Source organism: Uncinocarpus reesii, genomic scaffold (genome assembly GCF_000003515.1).
Source record: "Uncinocarpus reesii 1704 scaffold_1 genomic scaffold, whole genome shotgun sequence".
In the NCBI taxonomy this organism is placed as follows: Eukaryota; Fungi; Ascomycota; class Eurotiomycetes; order Onygenales; family Onygenaceae; genus Uncinocarpus; species Uncinocarpus reesii.
Window position 1 is genome coordinate 367,447 of NW_003052500.1, and position 22,670 is coordinate 390,116.

Consider the following 22,670-nt stretch of genomic DNA (forward strand, 5'->3'; position numbering starts at 1 on the left):
GAATTAGTTAGTCACTCCGGTCGAGAGTTGTAAACAAATTGCAAGCCATTTCTGATTTGAATGACAGTCGCCGATCATAGTCATTTTAACATGTACGTACAACTGCTTTGATATTGAGAGTCGGGTATTTTCTTAAGCTAGCCTTTCCTGATGCCCGCTTGAAAGAGTAATAAAAGAGAAGCAAATTTAGCAAAGGTTTATATACCCTCAAAAGTTTTGTTTTATCCTTCTGTGATCATGTGGACGTTATATTGCAACACTTCATTCTCATTGTATCTTCATAAAAACGTCCCAATATTAACAGCCTTCCCATTATTTCTGAAACCATAGTTACCTGTAAACCACACACACGAAAAAGTTTTGAGATCATTTATGAAAGAGAGATATTGCGCCAGCTAACGCCCAGCAGAAGGTTTGATGATCTTTTTGACTTTCTTTTCCACATCATCCCAATCCCGGGCATCAACACGCTCAATATTGGTGTTAAAGTACTTTTGGATATCCTGAAGCATCTGCCACTCGTCTCTATTGGAAACAAAGGAGACGGCAACACCAACACGTCCAAAACGGCCGGTACGACCGATACGGTGAAGATAAGTCTGTGCGTCAGCCATGCGCCGCGCGGCTCCTGGTAGGTGCAATTCCGGAATGTCCTATAACACGAGCGTTAATGTGTAATTATAAAAGAAGTTGGACAGGATAACGCACGTAGTTAATAACCATTGAAACTGTAGACACGTCGATTCCTCGAGCCAAAACATTGGTTGTGATGAGGACCTTTGCAGTACCATTGCGGAACCGGTCAATAACTTCGTCACGCTTTTGCCCCTCGATACCACCAGTCAGAGACACCACTGTATGACCCTCTGCGATCATCCGTCGCTCGATTTCCGCAGCTGAAGCACGCGTCTAAGTCCCAGTTAGGCAAAAAGACCATCGATAACCAATTGAAAGGAGAGAGCTTATATTACCTTGACGAAAATAATCGAAGAGCCAATGGTGAGAAGTCCGTAGAATTTGACCAAAATTTCATATTTGTGTTCGTCTGATTCACAATCCAAATAAAGTTGCTTGATTCCTTCAACTGTGAGCTCTTCATGTTTGAGCGTAAGTTGATTTGAATTGGGCGCAAACTTGTTAGCATAGCGAACGACGTGATCGGGGAAAGTGGCGGAAAACAGGACAACCTGGATCGTCCTCGGCAATAAACTGCACAAGGGTTAGAATAGTAGCACATAGCGCAAAGATCCTAGGTTGTAACATACGCTTTAACTCGAATGCATTGATCACCCAGGCCTTGTTGGTCCAACATATTGTCTGCCTCATCCAGCACCAAAACCCCGAGATGTTGCGTGTTAAACAATCTCTTCTTGATCAGGTCTTGAACAGTCCCAGGTGTACCAACGACTATAGATGCTTGCACGGGTTGGTTGCGGTTCATTTCCATCGGAACGGCAGTTGCCACATGGAGTCCGTCAATGAAAGTACCCATTGCTTGAATAACGCCTACAATCTGTCGTGCTAATTCTCGGCTTGGGGCGAGTACAAGGGCTTGTGGGGTCTTTTGCCTATCCGGACTCAAATCAAGGCGGCTAAGAATATTAAGAACGAACGCAGCGGTTTTTCCGGTACCGGATTGCGACTGGGCTATCATGTTCATGGGCGGATTGGCCATGAGAAGTGGTAAAGCCCTCTCCTGAATTTTAGAAGGGCGGCGGAAGTCCATCTTCGAAAGACCCTTTTGGATAGGCTCAGCACTTAACAACGCGGAAAATACGTTAGCGCTCATAGAACGTCCAGGGGCGAAAAACGATGTAAACTCACAGGCCAAGCTCCTCAAACGACTTGATTGAATATAGTGGGTTGTTCGGGTCCGCTTGCAAATCGCTCAGTTTTACGTTAACATCGAACTCGGAGTCCTGCAAATCCGATCCACGCTGGTCCTCTGAGGCTCCGTCTACTTGGGGAATGGACGGGCCTTTGCCAGCATCATTTTCAGCGGTCGGGTTGTCTGTCAATTCAGGACTTGTGAGTCAAGCGCCCAGCACGAGATATTAGCAGCCAGCTTCTTTTTCAGCTATACACACCTGTCGAGGGGGAATCGCCTGTTTCTGGTTTGGAAATTCGCGCTGCCAGTGGCCCGCCAGCTGGAGTTTCTGCCGGATTTTCAGACGCCATGTTGGCGTGAAAAGAACGAGTTCAAAGCAGATCTGTCGGGCGGAAGTTTAAGCGGCCAGATAATGAATAAAATATTGTCAACGCGATTGGAAATGCCAAACAAAAGTCGGCAAAGCGGGACAATGCGGGGGTAAAGATGAACGTATAGGATGAAAATGCGGCAGAGGAGTACAAATAAAATGGAAGAAGAACGCAGAGCCCTCGACGAGGTGTATATAGTCAAGGAAGACAAACTAGAAGCAAACGCGATCTCCGGCTCCCTGTTGCTGCGTGTTGTTCACGTCTCTTCTTCCATCTTGAGCTGAATTCCTTCACGGTCCTGATACTCTATGCTTAGTCATCCAAAAACTGGCTTACTAACAACATTCGAGAGACTAATCCCAGAGTGGATTAGGGCTATAACTAGCTCCAGCACTTAGCCTAATACATGCTAGCCGAGTATACCCCCCACCCAAGCCACGCCTTTCCTATTCGCGACTAGTCCAGGGAACCCCCGGCCTTCCGAACTGAGGCGCTGCTGCTCCCACCTCGACGCTGACGGAGGAAACGCAACCCGCACGCCATCGCAGTGCCCAACCGTGAGTGCAATGAAATACGCCCCGGACATCTCACTTCTGCTTTGCTGCATGTGCTTGCTGTCGACCGGCCCTGCCGTCCGGAATCAAATCACGTGAACCACATACTTGCATGGGGAGAGGGGATCTCAGTCGGCGGTCATGGCGCAAGTTGAGGTTGATCCCCATTTCGGGGCAGAGTTAAGGGTATGCCGCTATGGCTTTATCTGAGCAATCAACTTACGGAGACTGATTTTCGTATAGGACGCCTTTAAGCCCGTCAATGCCTGGGTATGATCTCGCGGCTCAGTCCGGATAGCTCTGCCTCAAAAGAACTACTGCTAAACCAATTTGCAGGTTTCCAGCGGGATCGGCTGGCTGGACGAAATTCAACAATTCTATCGAGAACGCGGCGCCCTCGAGAAGGAGTATGCCTCGAAATTGACGGCACTATGTCGAAAATACCTTGATCGCAAGTCAAAGAAGTCCAGCAGTTTAAGCGTGGGGGACACCCCGGCGATGACTCCCGGGTCACTGGAATCTGCTTCATTAACAACGTGGACTACACAACTGTCGGCTATCGAAGCCGAAGCAGCAGAACGAAATAAGTTCGGCGCAGACCTGGAATTTCGGATCGCCGAACCCTTGAAACAAGTCGCGGCCCGGTACGAAGAGCTTCGCAAGCATCACGTCGAGTGGTCTAGTAAACTGGAGAAGGAACGGGACGCTTCTTATAGTGATTTAAAGAAGGTCAAAGGGAAATACGACGGAGTTTGCCAGGAAGTCGAAAATCGACGGAAGAAAATGGAGTCGGCGTTCGACCATGGCAAAGCAAAAGCTCAAAATGCCTATCAACAGCAAGCCGCGGAAATGAACAACGTGAAGGTATTTTGCAACTATTTGGTGTCCTTAATCTGTGACTAACTGTGATAGAATACCTATCTAATTGCAATCAACGTCACTAATAAACTGAAAGAGAAATATTACTACGAATATGTCCCGGAACTGCTTGACGTTAGTGGCTTCCATCCTAACCTCCCCTGCCGTTTCTGACCAAATCCTTCAGGGCCTGCAAGACCTCAACGAGACTCGAGTAGCGAAGCTCAATTCAATTTGGACACTGGCTGCTCAACTAGAAAAATCTCTCGTGTCGAAAACGGACGAACATATTTCGCATGTGATCTCTGAAATCCCACGCAACAATCCTAAACTTGATTCTATGATGTTCAGCCGACACAACGTTACCAACTGGCAAGAGCCAATGGACATTCAATTCGAACCGAGCCCTGTGTGGCACGACGATGCAAGTATGGTCACCGATGAAGCTGCAAAGATATTCCTTCGGAACCTCCTGAGTAAAAGTAAAAGCCAAATGAAGGAGATGAAGGGAGAAGCTGACAAAAAGCGGAGGGAGGTCGAGAATGCGAAGAACGTGCGCCAAAGTATTCGGGATGGCAAAGACAAGCGCGACGAGGTAGAGGTTGTTCGTGCTATTTTCTCGATGCAGGAAGATTTACATCAACTCGACCGCAAGCGGCTGACAGCCGAAGTGGAAACGTCGACCGTCACTTCAGTTGTAGGGGATTTATCATTTGGGGCCAAAAACCATAATTTCAGGCAACAAACTTTCAAAATCCCGACGAATTGTGATCTTTGTGGCGATCGGATCTGGGGCCTTTCCGCTAAAGGGTTTGACTGTCGAGATTGTGGATATACGTGCCACAATAAATGCGAGATGAAGGTCGCCCCAGAATGCCCGGGAGAGCAAACCAAGGAGGAAAAGAAGAAATTGAAAGCGGAGCGGCAAGAAGCCGCCAACGCAACTCGCCCATATGAAGCTTCTACAACGACGACAAGTGCAGCTGAACTGCCTACACTCAGTCGTCGTGATACGATGATTCTCTTAGCTCCGGATACGCAGCTAGTGCAGCTAGATCGACATCTGCTCTTTCAAGTCAGACTACAGACACGGGACCTACGGAGTTGCCCGCCGCATCGTCCCCGGCGAAGAAGCTGCTACTCTGAGAAGCATCGAGTCGTGGCTCCTCCGCCTCAGCAATACGTAAGCTCTCCGCCGCCTGTCACAAATGGCGGGTCTACTTCGAAATCCAGCGAGCCCCGCGGGAAAATGCTCTATCCGTATCAAGCCAACGGGGAAGATGAAATAAGCGTCGACGAGGGACAAACTGTTCTCGTTGTCGAACCTGACGGTAAGTTCTCACCGCTTGTTAATGACTTTGAATCTAGGCCCACAACTAACTTGGCATTTTCTTTCAGATGGCTCAGGCTGGATCCGTGTTCGTGCGGGACAATCCACCGGGCTTGTTCCCGCATCTTATGTTGACGCGAGCCCACCGTCGGAGCGCGAAGGTCGACCGGAATCTACATACTCTGCATCGAGTGCATCACTGGCGAACAGCATCGCCAACAAGCGCCGCGGCCCGGCCGTCGCCCCGAAACGCGGCGCTAAGAAACTCCAGTACGTCATCGCCTTGTATGACTACCAAGCGCGTACGGAAGTTGAATGGAGCATGGTTGAGGGTGATAAGTTTGTGCTTATCAACCGCGACAGCGGAAATGGATGGGCGGATGTAGAGAAGGGCGGCGTGACGAAATGTGTGCCGGCGAATTATATCGAGGATGTTGCATAAATGCTCAGCTTTTTTCAAAGTCGTTGGGTTTGGCCATTTTGTCTTTTGGGTAGTTTTGGTTTCTCTTCGACAAGGGGCATATTCGGGATGCATCTGTATAGGCCTCTTGCTTTGGCTGGTGTTTAGAAGCGTTTTGTACGGAGAACACACATATATACATGGGGAGGGGGCGTTTTGGGTTGCTTTCAATGTATTTGGATGTTAACACAAAATATAACGACCTGATGACATCTCAGTTAGCCATGCATACCGAGTACATACGAGAGAATGGCTAGGCGCTGCCGGCCCGATCACTCTCTGCTCTGAAGGGTAATCCCGCTCTCCTCCGATACGGAACCATTTTCCTACTAAACGCGCAAAGGTCCCCTGTCAATCTGCGAATTTTCCGCTTCCAAGTGGAGATCCCTGTCCTTTCCTCCACTAGGAACAATTTGCCCAGTTTTCCAGGCCTGGTCGATCAGTGCGATGATGCGGAGGCTTTAAATGTGCGGCAACGAGCGTCGAGGTGGAGACGAAAGCCAGATGATTTGCACAGCGGCCGTGGGAAGTCGGGCGTTGTTACGTATGCTCTGCCATGTTTCTCGATGAAAGGCCTGGATCTGCGCTTCCGAAACAGCGTCAAGGCCAGATATGCACACGGCCTGGGAGCTCGAACAACGCACGCTGCCAGTCTGCTGCTAAGACAACAACAACACATCGCGCAATCCAGATGCCTGATGTGTGCTCAGAGGTGCATCAGAGGGATATGCGGCTGTCCAGTGCTTGCATCTGGAGCATGCGTGCTTCTCATGCCGTTACCTTTCCCACTGACACGAGGAAAATCGTTGTGCTCAAGTGGCTGAATCTCCTGAATAATCGGAAATCCTTCCGGCTCCAACGCTGTGTTCTTTCTGAAAGATAAGACGGTGGCATTGACAAGATGGTGGTCTCTCTCAACTAACCGTCCTGCATCTTTCAGATATAACTATTGCATGCAGGTTGACCTCCATTCCATGCTTCCAGAAGTCCAGTCGTACAGCATAACTTACGAAACCGGAACGAAGCCCTGTGCGTCGATCCCCGGCTCTGGGTCCTTCGTCAGTGATCGCAAATGATACCTCTCCGGCCTCCAAGAAGAATAAACAGCGCATCGCAGATAGTAGGGCAGCTCTGCTGTTCTCACAAAACGCCCCAGAAGGTGCCTGGTTATGTGATGTGATTCCGGGCTGAGGAAAGCCAACACATTGCTGAGATACTCGCTGTGGTTGTGCGACTGTGTTAACGACAGCGTTGACCAAGCTTTATCCGCTGGAGTATTAACTAGCAGAGAGATGGAAATGAAGCACTCGATATAGCAACGGTAAAATCTCCGGCCTAATTGCCACTCCCCTTGTCCAGACGCATGGGAGGCGTGGATAGCGGATCAGGGACAAATGGCGAAACTTGGATCGGCTTCTTCCACTTGAAGATGCGCGTCCCATATGCGTGTGTGTGTGAATATATTGGCTGTTTCTTTTGTTCGTCATCATCTTGCGCATTTCCCACTTTTTCCCTTTCTTTCTTTCTCCTCCCCTTCTTCTCCTTCTACTGTTCTCCCTCGCAGACTCGTCTTCTTCTGCTTCCAATTATCTTCTTATCGTCCCTCGTTCTCTCCCCCTTCGCCTCACGTTCCCGCCAGGAAGGAATAGACTGCCGTTCGTTTCAGTTTGGCCCTTCCTCTACTACGCGGCCACTCGCCTCCTCGACGGTTCGCCATATCGTCTCCTCACTCGCTGTGTTTGCCAATGCCGATTTAGTCACCGTTGATCAACTTGTTCCTACTTACACTTTTTAATATCCAGAGCTTTGTTTGATCACATACGACCCCTCGCTCCCTGCAGTGACCTCGACAAGCATGAAGACCGCCGTTCTTTCGCTGGTGGCAGCTGCTGCTCTGAGCGTTCCCTCTACCTATGCCAGTGTAGTGTCATCCAGAGATTCCAAGATAACACCCATCACTGTCAAAGGCAATGGTATGCTTGAGGGCGTTTTGATCCGGCTAGAGTGTGAGCTAACTAGACGCCTACCATAGCTTTCTTCAAAGGCAATGAGAGGTTTTACATTCGTGGACTGTAAGTGCGAACCACTGTCCCTCTATTTGCTTGAGTTATCTTATACAATGTGATGCTGATTGATGCACAGTGACTATCAGCCGGTTCGTGATAACAATAGAATCCCTATTCCCCGAAACAAGCATTAACGCTTGCACTTTAGGGCGGTTCATCAAAGGTCGAAGACCCAATTGCCGAGCCAGATACCTGCAAACGAGACATTGAGTACTTCAAGGAACTTGGCTTGAACACGATCCGTATCTACACCGTTGACAACTCCAAAAACCACGATGAGTGCATGAAAGCTTTAGCAGATGCTGGAATCTATCTCGTCCTCGATGTGAACACCCCTAAATACTCGATCAATCGTGCAGGTAAATTTACCAATCCCCATCCATTGAATTGATTCTAATTCATATAGAGCCTGAAATATCATACAACGACGTCTATCTACAAAATGTCTTTGCGACTGTCGAAATGTTTGCTAAATATGACAACACTTTGGTAAGATGGTTATATGAACGTACTTTCGTGCATTGTCTCACGGCTGCTAGGCTTTCTTTTCTGGAAATGAAGTCATCAATGATGGTGAAACCTCGAACACGGCTCCTTACGTCAAAGCTGTTACGCGTGACGTTCGACAGTTTATCCGCAGTCGCGGTTTGAGAAAGGTTCCCGTTGGTTACTCTGCGGTATGGCTTAAGTTGTTTATCTTCGTTGAAACGGCGATGCTAACCAATTCATAGGCCGATATTGACACCAATCGCTTGGAAATGGCACAATACATGAACTGTGGGCCTGACGATGAGCGAAGTGATTTCTTCGCTTTCAACGACTACTCCTGGTGCGATCCGTCATCCTTTACGACATCCGGATGGGACCAGAAGGTCAAAAATTTCACGGGGTACGGACTGCCTCTCTTCCTTTCTGAATACGGGTGCAACACAAATAAGCGTGGCTTCGGCGAGGTGAAGGCTTTGTACTCTGAGAAAATGACGCCTGTCTACTCCGGCGGTCTTGTCTACGAGTATACCCAAGAGCCGAGTAACTACGGCTTAGTGGACCTTGGCGGTGATAAGCCTAAGAAGCTGGATGACTTCGACACTTTGAAGAAAGCATTTGCAGGCACAAAGAACCCTTCTGGTGATGGTGGCTACAACTCAACTGGCGGCGCCAATCCTTGCCCCAAAAAGAACGCTCCCAACTGGGACGTAGACGACGATGCTCTCCCAGCCATCCCCGAGCCAGCGAAGAAGTATATGAAAGACGGCCCTGGCAAAGGACCAGGACTTTCGGGTAAGGGCAGCCAGAACGCGGGTACCAAATCTAGTGGAACGGCTACCCCAGGATCTGGGTCTGTTACCGCCACATCTTCCTCAAGTCAAGGCGCCGCGGCCGGTTTACGCATTGAAACTAGCATCGCCCCAATGGTCTGTGCTATGCTGGTTGTAATTTCGACCATGTTTGGTGCTTCGTTTATCTTTATGCTCCAAATGTAAAATCTGTTTTGTTTAACCAGGTTCAAGGGGTTGGGGCTGTACATGGAAAGGGGGGCGCGCTCGCTTCATTCTTATTGCTTTCCGGTAATTCATCCCGGGGCTTTCTTCCTTTTTGAAAGTGTATTGTAATTCATAGGCGGCATAACATGGAATGAATCTAGGGTTCAGTCTCACCTCTCATACTGCAAGCGTTAGAACAGGTAGTAGATTCAAGCTAACAGCTCAGACATGACCCTCATACAAGCCAATCAGTTAACTTATATTGGCCTTTTCTGATAGCTGGTTTTCAGAAACATAGAGATTTCCCAAAAAACCGTCAGAACGGAAAAGCGGAGCTCCTGGTAGTTCCGGCTTGAGACTGCAGGAGATGTAGAATAGGCCAGTAATCAAAAGGGAAAGGGGTGATATCTCCATGAGATATACGGGAGGGAGTGGCTAGCTTTCATCACTCAATACAAATGTAACCGGGATCCCATCAAATCCTATGGTTGCTGATTAGCATCCGATATGAGGTTCGACATTAGTGGGTAATCACCCAGTATTACAGATCCGAAGGAGCCCTGTTGCCTCCAGAGTATGCATAGACCCCGTCTAATGTGGATTTTGCGAGATGGCATTGGTTTTGAAAAGGGGGAATACTCGTCAACTGCCACTTTGAGAAGATGAAAGGCAATTGTCTTGCAATCGTCCTTGTCTCAACTTTGCCTCCTCTGCCGCATTTATTTTACCTTGCTCTCTGATGGATCCCAACCCTAAGCCGTCATCTAGACGGCACATCAGGTGTACATGTCTGCCTCTGGCAACTCGACTGCTTTGGGGACCATTTTAGCATTTGCTCTGGTGCCAGGCAATAGCAAACACCTTACTACGTGGATAATAGGTAACAGGCGCTTAAATTCAGTGTGGCTTCATATATTAAGGAATCTGAAGTTGTGGTCCGGACATATGCCTCGACGAGGGTGGAATTGCCTCCGATTGCAAGGGCGTCATTCTGCGCTGCTGTCGGATGTTCAGAATAGCACCACAGAATCGGACTCGAAGATGCGCGACTCGGCATGGGCGAAGGATAGCAAAAATAATCGACGGGTTTAATAGCTGGGCGCTTGTGGGCGAGTGGACTCACCATCAAACTAACTGATAAGTGCCCAAAACAGCCTGTGTTTGCCCCCCGTTTGCTTGACACAGTTCGAGTATCACCATCCTCCCTCCCCAACGCCCCGTTCCTCGCCTCGAATTTCTCCTCCTGGCGGCTCCGGCATGTGCTTTCTGGAAGGACTACCAGGGCTCTGCTGCAAGAGCAAGAATAGGCGTGGCCTGTGCCGCTTTCTGTCTGGTTCTCAGGAGTGGACGGGTACGAGGGAGATTGGAAGCGAGGCCGTTCATGCCGGGAGTTTGAACTGACTAACCAGTTACTAAACAACGGTAAGACATCGCTAACAGAGTCGTTGGTTAACTAAACGACGAGATCCTGCTTGCTGCGACGCTGTCTTTTTCTCTCGTCCTCTTGTGCGCTGGCGATGGCCGGTGAGTCGATATTTCTCCCATCGAATTTGCTAAATCGAAGAAGTAACGATAGTCGCAAGGGACATTGCGATTGACCCAAGGTTCTTCCTGCTGGAGCTCAGCTGACGGGAGTGTTCAGCTGCATTGCCAGTGGTGATTCTTCGATGAGCTTGGGCGATGGGTTGAACTGCGTTCGATTCCACAAAGAATACATCAACTGCTGGCTTTGGAAGAGAGGAATGTCCCCGAGATAGACTTATATACGGCTTGGGGATTGAGAGATCGACCAAAGGGCGTCATCACGCAGCCAAACCGACGATCATGGAGTGCTCGTCGCCTCTTGAACATGGGAGCTCTCTAGAGACAGGCCATCTGGTGTCTACCAAGAGTTCAAATTCCTCCCCTCCAACAGGTAACTACTGTCCACCATACTCGCAGACAACATCTTCGCTGATGCTATATTATAAAAGGCGTTTCGTGGGTTGAATCCATCCGCTCAAAAGATGGCACGCTCAGCACCCCGCAGACCATCGCCCACCGCGGGTACAGTGCGAAATTCCCCGAAAACACAATGAACGCCTTCACGCATGCCGTCGAGGTAGGCACACACGCTATTGAGACGGATATCCGCCTCTCCAGAGACGGGGTTATTGTACTTTCGCATGTGTGTTACTTTCTGCTCACAGCCCCGCCTCCCAGGCATTTACGCTGACAACAATCTCAGGATGCTACGCTTAAGCGCTGCTTTGGCATTGACAGGCGTCTTGTCGACTGTGACTGGTCATATCTCAGTACTCTGCGTACTGTTAAGCCGCCCCATGAGCCTATGCCGCGCCTCATAGACTTGTTAGAATATATAGCTGCTCCAGAGCGGGCGAACGTGTGGATATTACTAGATATCAAGGTCGGTGCTGGATCGGGATTTCACCCAAGATCACGCGTTGTGTTGACATTTTCAACAGGTTGATAATAATGCAGATAATATAATTGCCGCCCTCACTCGCGTCTTTCTTTCCGTGCCATCACCGTATCGGCCATGGAGGGACCGTGTGGTGCTGGGTTCCTGGACGGTATGAAACCGAGACTCCTCTCCTTTTTTTACCCCTCATTTATGATCGAACAGGCTGAATACCTCTCGCTTGTTCGAGACCACTTCCCCGTATACCCGCTCGCCATAACGACCTTTTCCATCCAGTATGCTCGGCAGTTTCTGACGGTTCCAGGGGTGAGTATTAGCATCAACCAAAAAGTTCTCATGGGCTGTGGCGGGCGGAGGTTCCTTGCTGACGCCAAACGGGCGGGGAAAGCTGTGTTTGTGTGGACTGTGAATAAAGAGGTGTTGATGCGGTGGAGTGTCCGGAGGAAAGTTGATGGAGTGATTACAGATCAGCCGGTGCTGTTCGAGGATGTTGTGAGGCAGTGGGAGGATGACGATTATGGGGATGGGTTTGTGAGCAACGAGGTTGAAATTACGCTGGAGCAGAGGGCAATGGCGCTGCTGGCGACGATCGCCTCTTGGGTGCTGGGGATCGTCTTAACTGTAATGTATCCGGTCAAGTTTAGACGGTTGGATGGAACGGTGGATGATGGGTTAGGGTATGCTTAAAAATGTGCCCTGGGATGAAGGTTTTCATGCGAAGCATGTCCAGACGATATGGGCGGGTTTCATTAGCCGAGTACTGGGATACGAGGCCATAGCACTGCATACAACTTGATATCAGATTAAATAAAAGTATGAGTCAGGAAACTGAACGTAAAAGAGAAAGAAAGCGTGTAAGGATTAATGTCCAAGAAGGCGTAATCATACAGAAATAGTCCGGTAGAGAACGAAAGGTCTGAAAACGAAGCAGCAAATGGAACACATTTGGGTATAAAGCTATCTCCATGGTCCGGATTCTTTTATTTTCCCCCAGCCCAAAGAGAAAAAAGAAATGAAAGTGTTGTACAATAAATGCAGGGAAGAGAATGCATAGATAAGGTGTAAGGAATGAGTAGTAAGACGACTGCGGGATAGAGTGGCATTTCCTGGAAACGCAACGCCGGCTTTGCGAGGGAAAAGATGGGCGAGGGTAGGGATGAAACACGATGGATATATGGGGTAGACCAGCGGAAATAGAGATTGATTAGGTCCCTCGAGCAGGACGAACAGGTAGGTATTTCTCTCCTGCTTGATTAGGATTTTAGATCAGGGTGATAATAATATAGATATCATAGCATCATTAATTTCGTGGTCCTCCGCTCTGGGAACCGTCGGGGACCAGGAGGCGGTTGGAGGCCTCCTGCACCTCCCCTTGGTAACGGTTTACCGGGGGGGAAGCCACTGTTGGGCTTCGGAGGATACATCCCCGGCGGAGGACCGCCGGGTCCACGATTGCCGGGACGCGAGAAGTTATTACCACGTCCACGTCCTCGGGTTGGCGCTGGAGCTCGCCCTGGCCCTGGGCCTGGTCCGCCACGTGGAGGACCAGCGACAGGGGGAGAGTTGTATGACGGTCTCCGGCCGTATCCAGGTGGGGGGCCATTAAATCCAGGATTCTGCCCGGGACCAGGGCTGGGACCTGGACGCAGGCCAGGTGAGGGAGGTGGATATGCCATGGCTGCGGCCCTGCGGCCATCTCGATCGCAATACACATCCCCATTCCATTCAAGGTAGTCACCTTTTAACACAATCCGGCATGTTTTGCAAGTGAAACAATCTGGGTGGAAAAGCTGCCTCTTCTCCTTTCCGTCTTTTTCATCTCGCACCATTCCTTCGGCTTGGAGACATGGTCCTTCAATACCTCGCCCACAAGAGGAGCACAGCGATCCGTTCAGTTCATGGTAGTGCTGGCCGCAGTACGGGTTATTATTCAGTACGTAAAAGTCTGCTGTCTGGAAGGGGGAGCGGCAGGTGTAGCAGACAAAGCATGCTTTATGCCACCGCCCGGTTAAACGACCGTCAGCTGAGGAAACCGATTTGCCGACGATTAGTTCTCCACATCCGCGGCAACGGATGCGACGAGGCCCTGGCGATTTCGGTGGAGCAGGGGCGCGTACAAGAGACTCCATCTTGTTTGGGACGTGGTCGCGTTGAGAAGAAGGGCGAGAAGAGGAGGACTCCGTATCGCCGTTTAGTCCCTCGGGCTCCGAATCATGTGGTAGTTCGACGAAACGTTCATATTTTGGGGGTGTACGTTTGAAGCGACCCTGTTGGAAAAGGGGGTCGGTGGGCGAGTCAAGGTCATATTTGTATGGGCTTGGAGGGGGTTTAATGTCGGCACTCGGTGGTTCTGAAGGCTGTGTCGAGCAGGAGCTGGTCGTCGCGGTGTCGGACGGCGAGGAGTCGGAGGATGAAGTTGAATTGTTTGTTGCATGGTACGGGTCACCGAGACCAAGGCCCCGGGCGAAGTTCGAAACGGAGAAATCTTGGTCGACAGTATAAGCTGGGAGAGCGGCGCTCGATTTTGACGCCACTGGCGAATCTGGGCGTGCAGGTTCGGGACGGACAAAGTCACTACTACCGTTCGATAGCCGCGCTGTTTGAGAATGACGATCTTGCGGTTTGGGTGGCTCTTGGTCGATGGGGAATCCAAGCTCGAAACCAGGAAGGCCCGTTGATAGGCCAGCACTTCTGGGGGGGCTTGCGGTTACTCTATCGTTTTCATATGCTTCGTCGCTGGGAAATCGATATGGCTCTGGAGCTGCAGTAAATGGACTTGGGGTGACGCTTTTGATTGGACACGCGGGAAGAGGGGGGATTTCGTCCAAGAAATTATGGTACCCACGTAAGTTGGCGGTGTTGGGAATCCCCGGTGTTGAGCCGCGAGATAAAGACTCCCCATAACGGCTGCTCGCGACCGACATTCGGTATAAGCTTTTACTGTCGATGGAGATTTCTCGTTTATGCTTGTTTGCCCTTGAGCGGCGACGACGTTCCTGCTCTTCCTGTTCCTGGTCATCTTGCGAAAGGATTAGAGCTGGTAGAGCAGGCAATGACTGGTCAAGGCGGGAATCGATGTGATCCGCTGTGCTTTCGGAAGGGCTCGTTGCGAGCGGACTCTGCACACGGTCACCTTTGACCAGCGTCCTGGACCTCGACCTGTTTTTCGCACTGGCTCTAGAGGCAGGTCTTGGAAATGGGGGGAATGCACTGTCCAGATTAGTTCGCTCCGGAGAAGGTGGGTTTGGCAGTGGTGAAGTATGACTTCGCTGTGGTTGAAAAAAGGGAGATCTTGGTGATGGAGACAGAGGAGACGCGGATCGAACGCCGCTTACACTTGGAGATGCTGGCACACGTAGCTGGAGAAATGGACGGTCTGTCGGAGGTTAACACAAGCAAGACGAATCACACCAGCAGGACACTCACTTGCAGCAAGAGGGTCAATTGGCGGTGGAGGCGCCATGCGCCCAACCCTGGCGAGAGGACCATCGAGCCGGCTGAGGTCAGGCCTGGGTGGACTACTCTGTCCTGGCTCTTCGGTCGTTGCTAGCAGTGGTGTTAGTATGGATAGCGATCACAGAACAGGAACAAGGCGTACGTTGTGGCGCCGTCGAGCACACATGGTCGCCCATGGCCGAAAGCTCGACCTCTGCTTGGCAGTTGGAACATTTTATCTTTGGCAAAAAGTCGTCCAGACCGGTGGCCATCGTTGTTCGGAACAGTGAGGGTCGAGGCTGGCGTGGAGCATGAGGAGCTGGAGTCAGGCCGCCAGTGGCCGGTCTAGATATCAACGGCGCGCAGGCGACAGGTTACAAAAAAAAGCCGTTGGGGAAACCGTTAACTGAGTGGCCGTTGAGTGCAGTGTCGAAATCGGCTTGGCGGAAGGAGGAGAAAGGACGTGGTATAAGATTAGTGTGCTCGGTGAGGTTCTGTGGTCTGCAATGTCAGATGACTGACGGAATTCAAGGAGGCATTGAATCATTGAATCAGAGAAACAAGCCCAGGAGAGGGATGGGAAGAAGGACAAGTAATGCCAAAACGTGGGTATAACGATGTTGGATGCGACGTCAACCAGAAACGTGAGACCCCGGGCGACGCAGAAAGGGGGGAGTACCAGGAGAACGGCACGGACGGGACTTACAGATTGTCTCAGCGCAATTGAAGGAGCTCGCGATTAGATATTATCATATTAAACTAAGATATGGACAACAGAGAAACACAGAGAGAGAGAGAGAGAGAAAGCAGTGAAGCCCGAAACCAACAGCAAGACGAAGCAGAAGAAGAAGAAGAGACGTTGAGGTTCGATGGAAGAGAGTGCGGTTTGGGAAAGCCGGGCATCTGGACTCGCATGTCGGGGCCAGCGCGAGCTGTGATTCGCCGGCGGGGACAGCTGGGCTAGGCCTGGTTCGGACTAGCGTGGCTTCTGTTCCTGAACTGCGGCTCCACTTTCCCCACTTGGAGCCACAACATTATACCCAGTTAGGGTTAGTTCAAGTAATAGTCCCTGATCGCCGAGCGGGGCTCTTTCCAAATCGAGAAAAGGCGCGTGTGATTGGCCAAAAGGAGAAGTCGCATCTTATGTTCAGCCAATCAGCGCTCGCCCGAGCTTCGTTGACATTTTGAGCTTCGGCCAATCAGGAGGCGGGGATGATCACCTGGATTGCGTGTTCTTCAGGAGAAACTCATTATCAAGAGAGAGAGAAGAAAGAGAGAGAGTGTGTGTATATCTCAGTAGAGCGAGAGGGTGTACTCCATATCAGCGGTGCAAGTGCGTGCTCGTATGAGGTCTATCGGTCGCACATCCGACGGGAGGCGCGTCAGGAGTGTGACACCCCAGCGCCCTCGGGTTGAGATCTGTCTCACCATCCCCTGAGACAAGGCAAAGCCTGTCCCAAGCCATCTTGGGCGGGACAAACAGAAAACGGAACGCCAGAGAAGCATTGAAGGCCTGGAGAAGGTGGATGGCCTGGTCAGATCATCGCCAGATTAAAATTAGCCAGCGTGAATTTGATGCGAATCATCTCCTCACGGTCCACCTCCACGAACCCGATCGACATGCCCCGTGCTCAATCCCCCAAGAGCGCCGGCAAGAAGAAAAGTGAAGCAGAAATCATCAAAGACCAACAAACAGCGCCTTTGTGAGAAGGTCAAGGACCAGCATGCTCACAACGCAGCCGATGAGTGAATTAGTTCCAAGGTCAACCGACGATCAGCAGTCGTCTCCCGATCCCGGCGTGTGACCGGAGATCTGTATCAACCTGCTCGTAGATTGCAATAATTATCCCGCCATTCATGCAAGCACGGAAGACTGCACCGTCGGATGGTTTAATACTGATTCCGTAGTCCACTCTGCTTGTGTCCCAAGGGAAAAAAAAGAAAACATAAAGGTTGCGTGATTGAAAAAGCAATTCGAGGGCTGTTGGCTTGCGTCCAAGCTCCATATGCTCCCGACACCGCGGAGACGACGTCGCCATTTTTGCTAAATGTCCGGCGACTGCAGATCCAGAAAAGATAAGGCATCGCACGGCGAATTATGTTTGAACACACCGGCCTGTCGAGATGGAGTCTGATTATGCATGCAAAGAATGGCGCTACTCCCGAATCACAATCAGCCAGCAGACAATTCCTTTTTTCCTATTTTTCTTTTTGTTGTTAGTTGCATCTTTTTTCTTTTTTCTTTTTTGGCCGGTTAATGAAGGAAGACGCTCTCTCCTTGTCATCCGATGCTTGCAAGATCCGACCCCGCAACGGCGCTGCCCCGCGGTGAGAATGTTCTGCCGGAGGGTCTGCTCTTGGTGCTGACTGGATGTGATGTGTGACACCCTGGACACAGCCACGGCGCATGGCGGGATCAACGGCAGCTGCGAGATGCAGGAGTCGGCGAATGAAATGATGCTTCGACGTTGGGGATCCGGCGTCCTGTCTCTCGTCTGTTGAGGCGGACGATGGCCGGGCAGACAACTTCATCATTCTACTGTCGAGAGGAAGAATCACTGATGTTGTCGGGATGACAGCTACAAGCTAACTAATTTACTGCCCCGCCCCCTTTTCCGCGGCTGTTTGTTTGTTTGATGTCAGCCTGCACCGCTCCTTCTCCATCCGATGCGTGTGTTGGCAGCGAATCCACTCCGGATGCCTCTTCAGCAAGGAAGGTGCAAGGAGGAACACCGAGAGGCATAATGCGGAAGGCACGATGGAGCAAGGTGGAGCTTAAGTGCATTCGCTCCTTCCGACTGGCCGGCACTCTGTTTTTCCCTCACCGCAATCCCGCCTGCCCACATCAGTTAAATACGCCCCTCTCCCCCCGTCCTCTTCCTCTCTTCTTCCTCTCTTCACCAACAAGAATCGTCTTCGTCCTGCAAACGCTGCTCCTACGTCTTGATCAATTCTCCAAACAGATCACTACCCAGCAGTGATCGTTTAACACCGCCAAAACGTTTTCCAATCTTCTTCCTTCGTACGTCTATCCTCACCACTCTCGAGAGAGAATGCTTGCTAACCGCCCTCCAACAGGTGCCACCACCCGTTCAACGGTAGCCGGCGCTCATCCGCTCGTGGAGGAGCATCGGATTCACCCCACGTCAGATAATTGCATCCCGCCATTGACACTTCTCCTGTCACCTGTGCATCTCAAACTCGCCCTCGAACAACTTCTTGCAACCTATCTCACCAATGGCTCCCCACGCTGATGTTGCTGCCAATGGCACCGTGAACGGGTCGGCTTCGGCTCCCAAATCGGACCTCTTCAAGGTCGAATCGCCTAACGTTGTCTACACCGACGACGAAATCAACACCAAATACGTCTACCGTACTACCTCTGTCACTCGCACCGACGATGGCAAGTACGTTGCCGTCCCAAAGGAAACCGTCTATGACTTCAAGGTCGACCGCAAGGTTGGAAAGGTCGGCACCATGTTGGTCGGCCTCGGTGGCAACAATGGAACCACCATCACCGCCGGTATCATGGCCAACCGCCGTAACCTCGTCTGGGACACCCGCGAGGGCAAACGTAGTGCCAACTACTATGGCTCCTTGGTCATGGGCTCCACCGTCAAGCTCGGAACGGATCCCAAGACCGCTGAGGAAGTCAACATTCCCTTCCACGATTTGCTCCCGATGGCCCACCCCAACGATCTCGTCATCGGCGGCTGGGATATTAGCGGAATGAACCTCGCTGATGCCATGGACCGTGCTGCCGTCCTCGAGCCCACCCTCAAGGAGATGGTCCGCAAGGATATGGCTACCATGAAGCCCTTGCCAAGTGTCTATTATCCAGACTTTATTGCCGCCAACCAGGAGGCCCGTGCCGACAACGTCCTTCCCGGCTCCAAGGCTTGCTGGGAACACGTTGAGCACATCCGCAAGGACATCCGGTAAGTTTCTTTTGTGCTTTCTGGCTTGGGGATATCGATATTTACAAAAGGACTAGTGAATTCAAGGCTGCAAATGCTCTTGATAAGGTGATTGTTCTCTGGACCGCCAACACCGAGCGCTATGCAGATCTTTTGGCTGGCGTCAACGACACGGCCGGCAATCTCCTCAAGGCTATCAGGGAGGGCCACGAGGAAGTCTCGCCTTCTACCATTTTCGCAGTTGCCTCCATCCTTGAGAATGCCCCCTTTATCAATGGATCTCCTCAGAACACTTTTGTGCCAGGTGCTATCCAGCTTGCTGAGCAGCACGGAGCTTTTATTGGAGGCGACGACTTCAAGTCCGGCCAGACCAAGATGAAATCCGCCTTGGTCGACTTCTTGATCAACGCTGGTATCAAGCTCACTTCTATTGCTAGCTACAACCACCTTGGTAACAACGATGGAATGAACCTCAGCTCTCACAAGCAATTCCGCTCCAAGGAGATCTCCAAATCCAACGTTGTCGACGATATGGTCGCCGCCAACCACGTGCTTTACAAGAAGGGTGAGCACCCCGACCACACCGTTGTCATCAAGTACATGCCTGCAGTTGGCGATAGCAAGAGAGCTCTCGATGAGTACTATGCCGAAATCTTCCTTGGTGGCCACCAGACCATCAGCATGTTCAATGTCTGCGAGGACTCCTTGTTGGCCTCGCCTTTGATCATCGATCTGGTCTTGCTTGCCGAGGTCATGACTCGTGTTACCTGGAAGGCTGCCGAGGGTGACAAGTACAAGGGCTTCCATAGTGTTCTCAGCGTTTTGAGCTACATGCTTAAGGTATAGTGCATCCTACCTTTGTGAAGTTGTCATCCGTCCTAATTATTTTACAAGGCCCCAATGACTCCTCCGGGAACCCCTGTTGTGAATGCATTGGCTAAGCAGCGTGCTGCCGTTACCAATATCTTCCGTGCTTGCGTTGGCCTCCAGCCCGAGTCTGATATGACTTTGGAGCACAAGCTATTTTAAACGCAATGGCTATGGCTCTGCAAGTGTGATTGGCTTTGGTTCCGGCACACACCTCAGCCCTGAAGTTCTGGAATTGCAATTGTTAGGTAGCCGAATTCCTCTGTGAATAATTTCCACAGACAGTCGCTCATTAGATAGTTAATGGTTACCACCTCTCGGGAGATTGATATCAAATACACATCTATCCTCAGTATCTAATGTTTTCGCTCCTATTTTCTAATTCTTCTGGCTGGCAGTTCAGGACCGCCTGCTACCAAAAGCGGTAAGAGGGGTAAAAACGCCCGACAACCTCATTTCTGAACAACATCATCACAGCTCTTGCTGCTTCATCTTCGCGAGAGAATCACCAGCAATGGCCAATCTCCTTGCTTACTTGTCTCGAGAAGGCGCGGAAGCTGAAAGTGAAGATTGTTCTCCATCTACGGGAGGATGGGTGCCGCCCACTAGATATATTGAATGTTTTCTCAGAAGACTCAGCGTCGGACCATGCAGGGCAACGTTCATAGCCCGAGTTGTCAACGTTTATGATGCGAAGAATCAATATGCCAGTGCGAACGGGGCTGGCAAGAATGGGAACAGGGCTTGCAGTGGGTACCTAAAGATCGTGGCAAAGGACTGGAGCGGATCAATACTAGTTTGTGGAAAAGCATTCATTCGTTCTGGACAGATTCCTAACTTGAGCTGACTATGTGACGTATAGATCTATCTGCACTACCTGGACGTGGAGTATGATATCCATCTAGGAACTTTGCTGGCGGTGTGGACGACGCATATTTCGCCCATCAAACCGCCATCCAAAACTGGAGTATTGAGGATTAAGACAAGCATATGCCCTGAAACGGATAGGTGGTGTTGTGTGCGTGTTCTGAAGAATGATTTGGGGGAAGTTGGGCGCGTTCCTGGTGACCTCACTGGGTTGACGAGGCTGAAAGATGTGGCGATGGCGGGAGCCGGCGATGGAGTAAAGGTTTTGGTGTATGTGAAGGCTATAGGAATAACTCAGCAAGGTATGCGATTTGCATCATTGTTTCGCCGAGGGCGTGAATTGGACTGACACTGTACACAGCTAGCCAACCTCAGAAGCGCGGGGAGCTCATCGAACGGTGCGATATCGGCATTGCAGATGATTCTGGGGAAGCTATACTCACTTTGAAGGGATATCTCACCCGCTCAGCACGGAAATGGGTGCCCAATTCTACCATTTTGTTACTCAGCGACGTGTTCTGGGGCTCGGGTACAAGGCGTGCGTACGTCTCTGCGCAGAGCACGGTGGAGGTGGATCCGGATATGAAGGACGCGGACTGGCTTAGGAGGTATTCAAAGGGGATGGCGGGGTACGTGAATGAGAGGTTTCCGGAGAATGGTGTGTGTCAACCGAATCTTTTTTGGTTGTTGATTTGTGACTAACATGGTGGTTTGGAGTGTTCGATGTGGAAGTATTCAAGGCGAGCCAGAATAAGCTGAGGTTTACTTTGGCAGATATTGATGAGTGGTATGTGTGCGCTCTGCCTCCTTGATATTGTTTTGATATTGATCTTGCCTGGCTTGAGGGCGGGTTAGTGCAAGGGTCACTCCTGAGGGTTAGTTCCAGTCCGATATGCGATGAATGGAATTTGTTTCTGACGGTTAATATTAGTCGTGTTCATGGGCTATGTCTGCGTGATGATTATGGAAGTGAATCTGGTAGAGTTGTTTAGGAATAACCGTCTCTTCTACACAGAATGGTATGTTGGGACGGATTTCATTTCTTCTAGAGCGGATAATATGGATAGCGATTGCTAATTGCATTGATAGTTGCAACATGCCGATATTTGCTAGTAGCACACACGGCCAATGCGGCCAGTGCGAGCAAGATATTGAACTCAAATTGAACCCGCGGATTGTAAGTTCCATCAGCCCATGTTGGAGAGGACCTTTTTGGATTAACCACATTCACGCTCCTAACACTCCCTAGATCGGGTCACTCGCGGATGAAACAGGTTGCATTTCCTGCACCCCATTCCAAACCAGCCCTGCGAAGAAACAATCTCTGGCGATCCGGGGATCATCGCCACTCCTCTGGTCACCGACTGCGTGGTCGCAACTCCTCGGGCGCGAGCCAGCAGCATTGCTTCAAGGAAGAGATGCAGCGCAAGTGGGGCAGGAGTTGCTGGTGCTGGAGACTCTGATGCTTTTCTCGAGGATCACGGTGTTGTTCGGGTGGAGTAGAGAAGTTGGGAAGTTGGCTGTCTGTGAAGTCTTGGGAAGTTGATGTTTGCGAAGATGCCGCCTTTCCCGATATGATACTAGATGGGTATAATGCTGATAGATCACGCAATGTATGGTTTGAAAACCGGGTTGGCTTCAACCGGTGAATTCCTACCATCCAATCCTAGCTCCTATCCCTACCTCACCCCAAGAGGATACTCTCCTGGAATGTTCTTCCTATTGGGAACAATCTCGGGAACCTCTAAGTATCTTCTCTGCGTCATTACGTTTGTTTCTAATACCGGCGGCACCCTCTTGCTCAGACCAAGCACTTTCTCAACCCTTGCCGCTACCGCCAGCAACTTCCCATCTTCCCCAGGCAACCCCAGCACCTCTATGCCTACAGGAACTCCCGCTTTCGCGCTCTCACTGCCTGGAGAATACCCCGCCGGCAGCGCAATCGCAGGAAACCCCGCAACAGCGGCAAGAATACCATTCCTGCCGCGCTGGGAGGGTGACGAGAGTGGGACTGCGAGGGTGGATTGGTGCGGGTAGATGAGGGCGTGGAGGGAGTATGTGGAAAAGGTTGAGCGGAGGGTGGTGCAGAGGGAGGAGATGCGGTGTCTGCGGGCTGCGTAGGAGGAAGAGTTTGTTTGAGGAGAGGAGTATAGGGATTGGGAGACCTGCGCGTACTGGTGTGGGAGCAGGAGGAAGGGCGAGCGCGGGGCG

At 50.8% G+C, this 22,670-nt stretch overlaps 9 protein-coding genes across 9 annotated transcripts; 6 read left to right on the forward strand and 3 right to left on the reverse strand.

Annotated features, from left to right (window-relative positions):
- Positions 1–395: 395 nt before the first annotated feature.
- On the reverse strand, positions 396–2,178 carry UREG_00283 (uncharacterized protein; the record flags this gene model as incomplete). The annotated part of the gene is made up of 6 exons (XM_002540724.1): positions 396–653; positions 709–909; positions 972–1,209; positions 1,266–1,757; positions 1,825–2,011; positions 2,088–2,178. 6 exons carry the CDS (start codon positions 2,176–2,178, stop codon positions 396–398), a joined length of 1,467 nt encoding a protein of 488 aa, XP_002540770.1.
- Positions 2,179–2,894: 716 nt separating this feature from the next.
- On the forward strand, positions 2,895–5,383 carry UREG_00284 (uncharacterized protein; the record flags this gene model as incomplete). Its single annotated transcript, XM_002540725.1, has 6 exons — positions 2,895–2,939; positions 2,997–3,023; positions 3,090–3,617; positions 3,666–3,746; positions 3,799–4,942; positions 5,010–5,383. The coding sequence occupies 6 exons, from the start codon at positions 2,895–2,897 to the stop codon at positions 5,381–5,383; spliced, it is 2,199 nt and encodes a 732-aa protein (XP_002540771.1).
- A 574-nt stretch (positions 5,384–5,957) lies between these two features.
- On the forward strand, positions 5,958–6,477 carry UREG_00285 (uncharacterized protein; the record flags this gene model as incomplete). Its single annotated transcript, XM_002540726.1, has 2 exons — positions 5,958–6,101; positions 6,361–6,477. 2 exons carry the CDS (start codon positions 5,958–5,960, stop codon positions 6,475–6,477), a joined length of 261 nt encoding a protein of 86 aa, XP_002540772.1.
- A 779-nt stretch (positions 6,478–7,256) lies between these two features.
- Positions 7,257–8,951, forward strand: UREG_00286 (glycolipid-anchored surface protein 5; the record flags this gene model as incomplete). The annotated part of the gene is made up of 7 exons (XM_002540727.1): positions 7,257–7,374; positions 7,434–7,473; positions 7,544–7,556; positions 7,616–7,826; positions 7,874–7,956; positions 8,007–8,144; positions 8,199–8,951. The coding sequence occupies 7 exons, from the start codon at positions 7,257–7,259 to the stop codon at positions 8,949–8,951; spliced, it is 1,356 nt and encodes a 451-aa protein (XP_002540773.1).
- Positions 8,952–9,816: 865 nt separating this feature from the next.
- On the reverse strand, positions 9,817–10,382 carry UREG_00287 (uncharacterized protein; the record flags this gene model as incomplete). The annotated part of the gene is made up of 2 exons (XM_002540728.1): positions 9,817–10,085; positions 10,358–10,382. The coding sequence occupies 2 exons, from the start codon at positions 10,380–10,382 to the stop codon at positions 9,817–9,819; spliced, it is 294 nt and encodes a 97-aa protein (XP_002540774.1).
- Positions 10,383–11,025: 643 nt separating this feature from the next.
- UREG_00288 (uncharacterized protein) lies at positions 11,026–12,060 on the forward strand (the record flags this gene model as incomplete). The annotated part of the gene is made up of 3 exons (XM_002540729.1): positions 11,026–11,118; positions 11,417–11,524; positions 11,578–12,060. The coding sequence occupies 3 exons, from the start codon at positions 11,026–11,028 to the stop codon at positions 12,058–12,060; spliced, it is 684 nt and encodes a 227-aa protein (XP_002540775.1).
- Positions 12,061–12,662: 602 nt separating this feature from the next.
- Positions 12,663–15,080, reverse strand: UREG_00289 (uncharacterized protein; the record flags this gene model as incomplete). The annotated part of the gene is made up of 3 exons (XM_002540730.1): positions 12,663–14,583; positions 14,709–14,919; positions 14,972–15,080. The coding sequence occupies 3 exons, from the start codon at positions 15,078–15,080 to the stop codon at positions 12,663–12,665; spliced, it is 2,241 nt and encodes a 746-aa protein (XP_002540776.1).
- A 2,965-nt stretch (positions 15,081–18,045) lies between these two features.
- UREG_00290 (inositol-3-phosphate synthase) lies at positions 18,046–19,754 on the forward strand (the record flags this gene model as incomplete). Its single annotated transcript, XM_002540731.1, has 3 exons — positions 18,046–18,746; positions 18,803–19,565; positions 19,620–19,754. 3 exons carry the CDS (start codon positions 18,046–18,048, stop codon positions 19,752–19,754), a joined length of 1,599 nt encoding a protein of 532 aa, XP_002540777.1.
- Positions 19,755–20,296: 542 nt separating this feature from the next.
- On the forward strand, positions 20,297–22,005 carry UREG_00291 (uncharacterized protein; the record flags this gene model as incomplete). Its single annotated transcript, XM_002540732.1, has 7 exons — positions 20,297–20,341; positions 20,455–20,761; positions 20,821–21,117; positions 21,305–21,334; positions 21,391–21,478; positions 21,549–21,636; positions 21,709–22,005. The coding sequence occupies 7 exons, from the start codon at positions 20,297–20,299 to the stop codon at positions 22,003–22,005; spliced, it is 1,152 nt and encodes a 383-aa protein (XP_002540778.1).
- Positions 22,006–22,670: the final 665 nt, after the last annotated feature.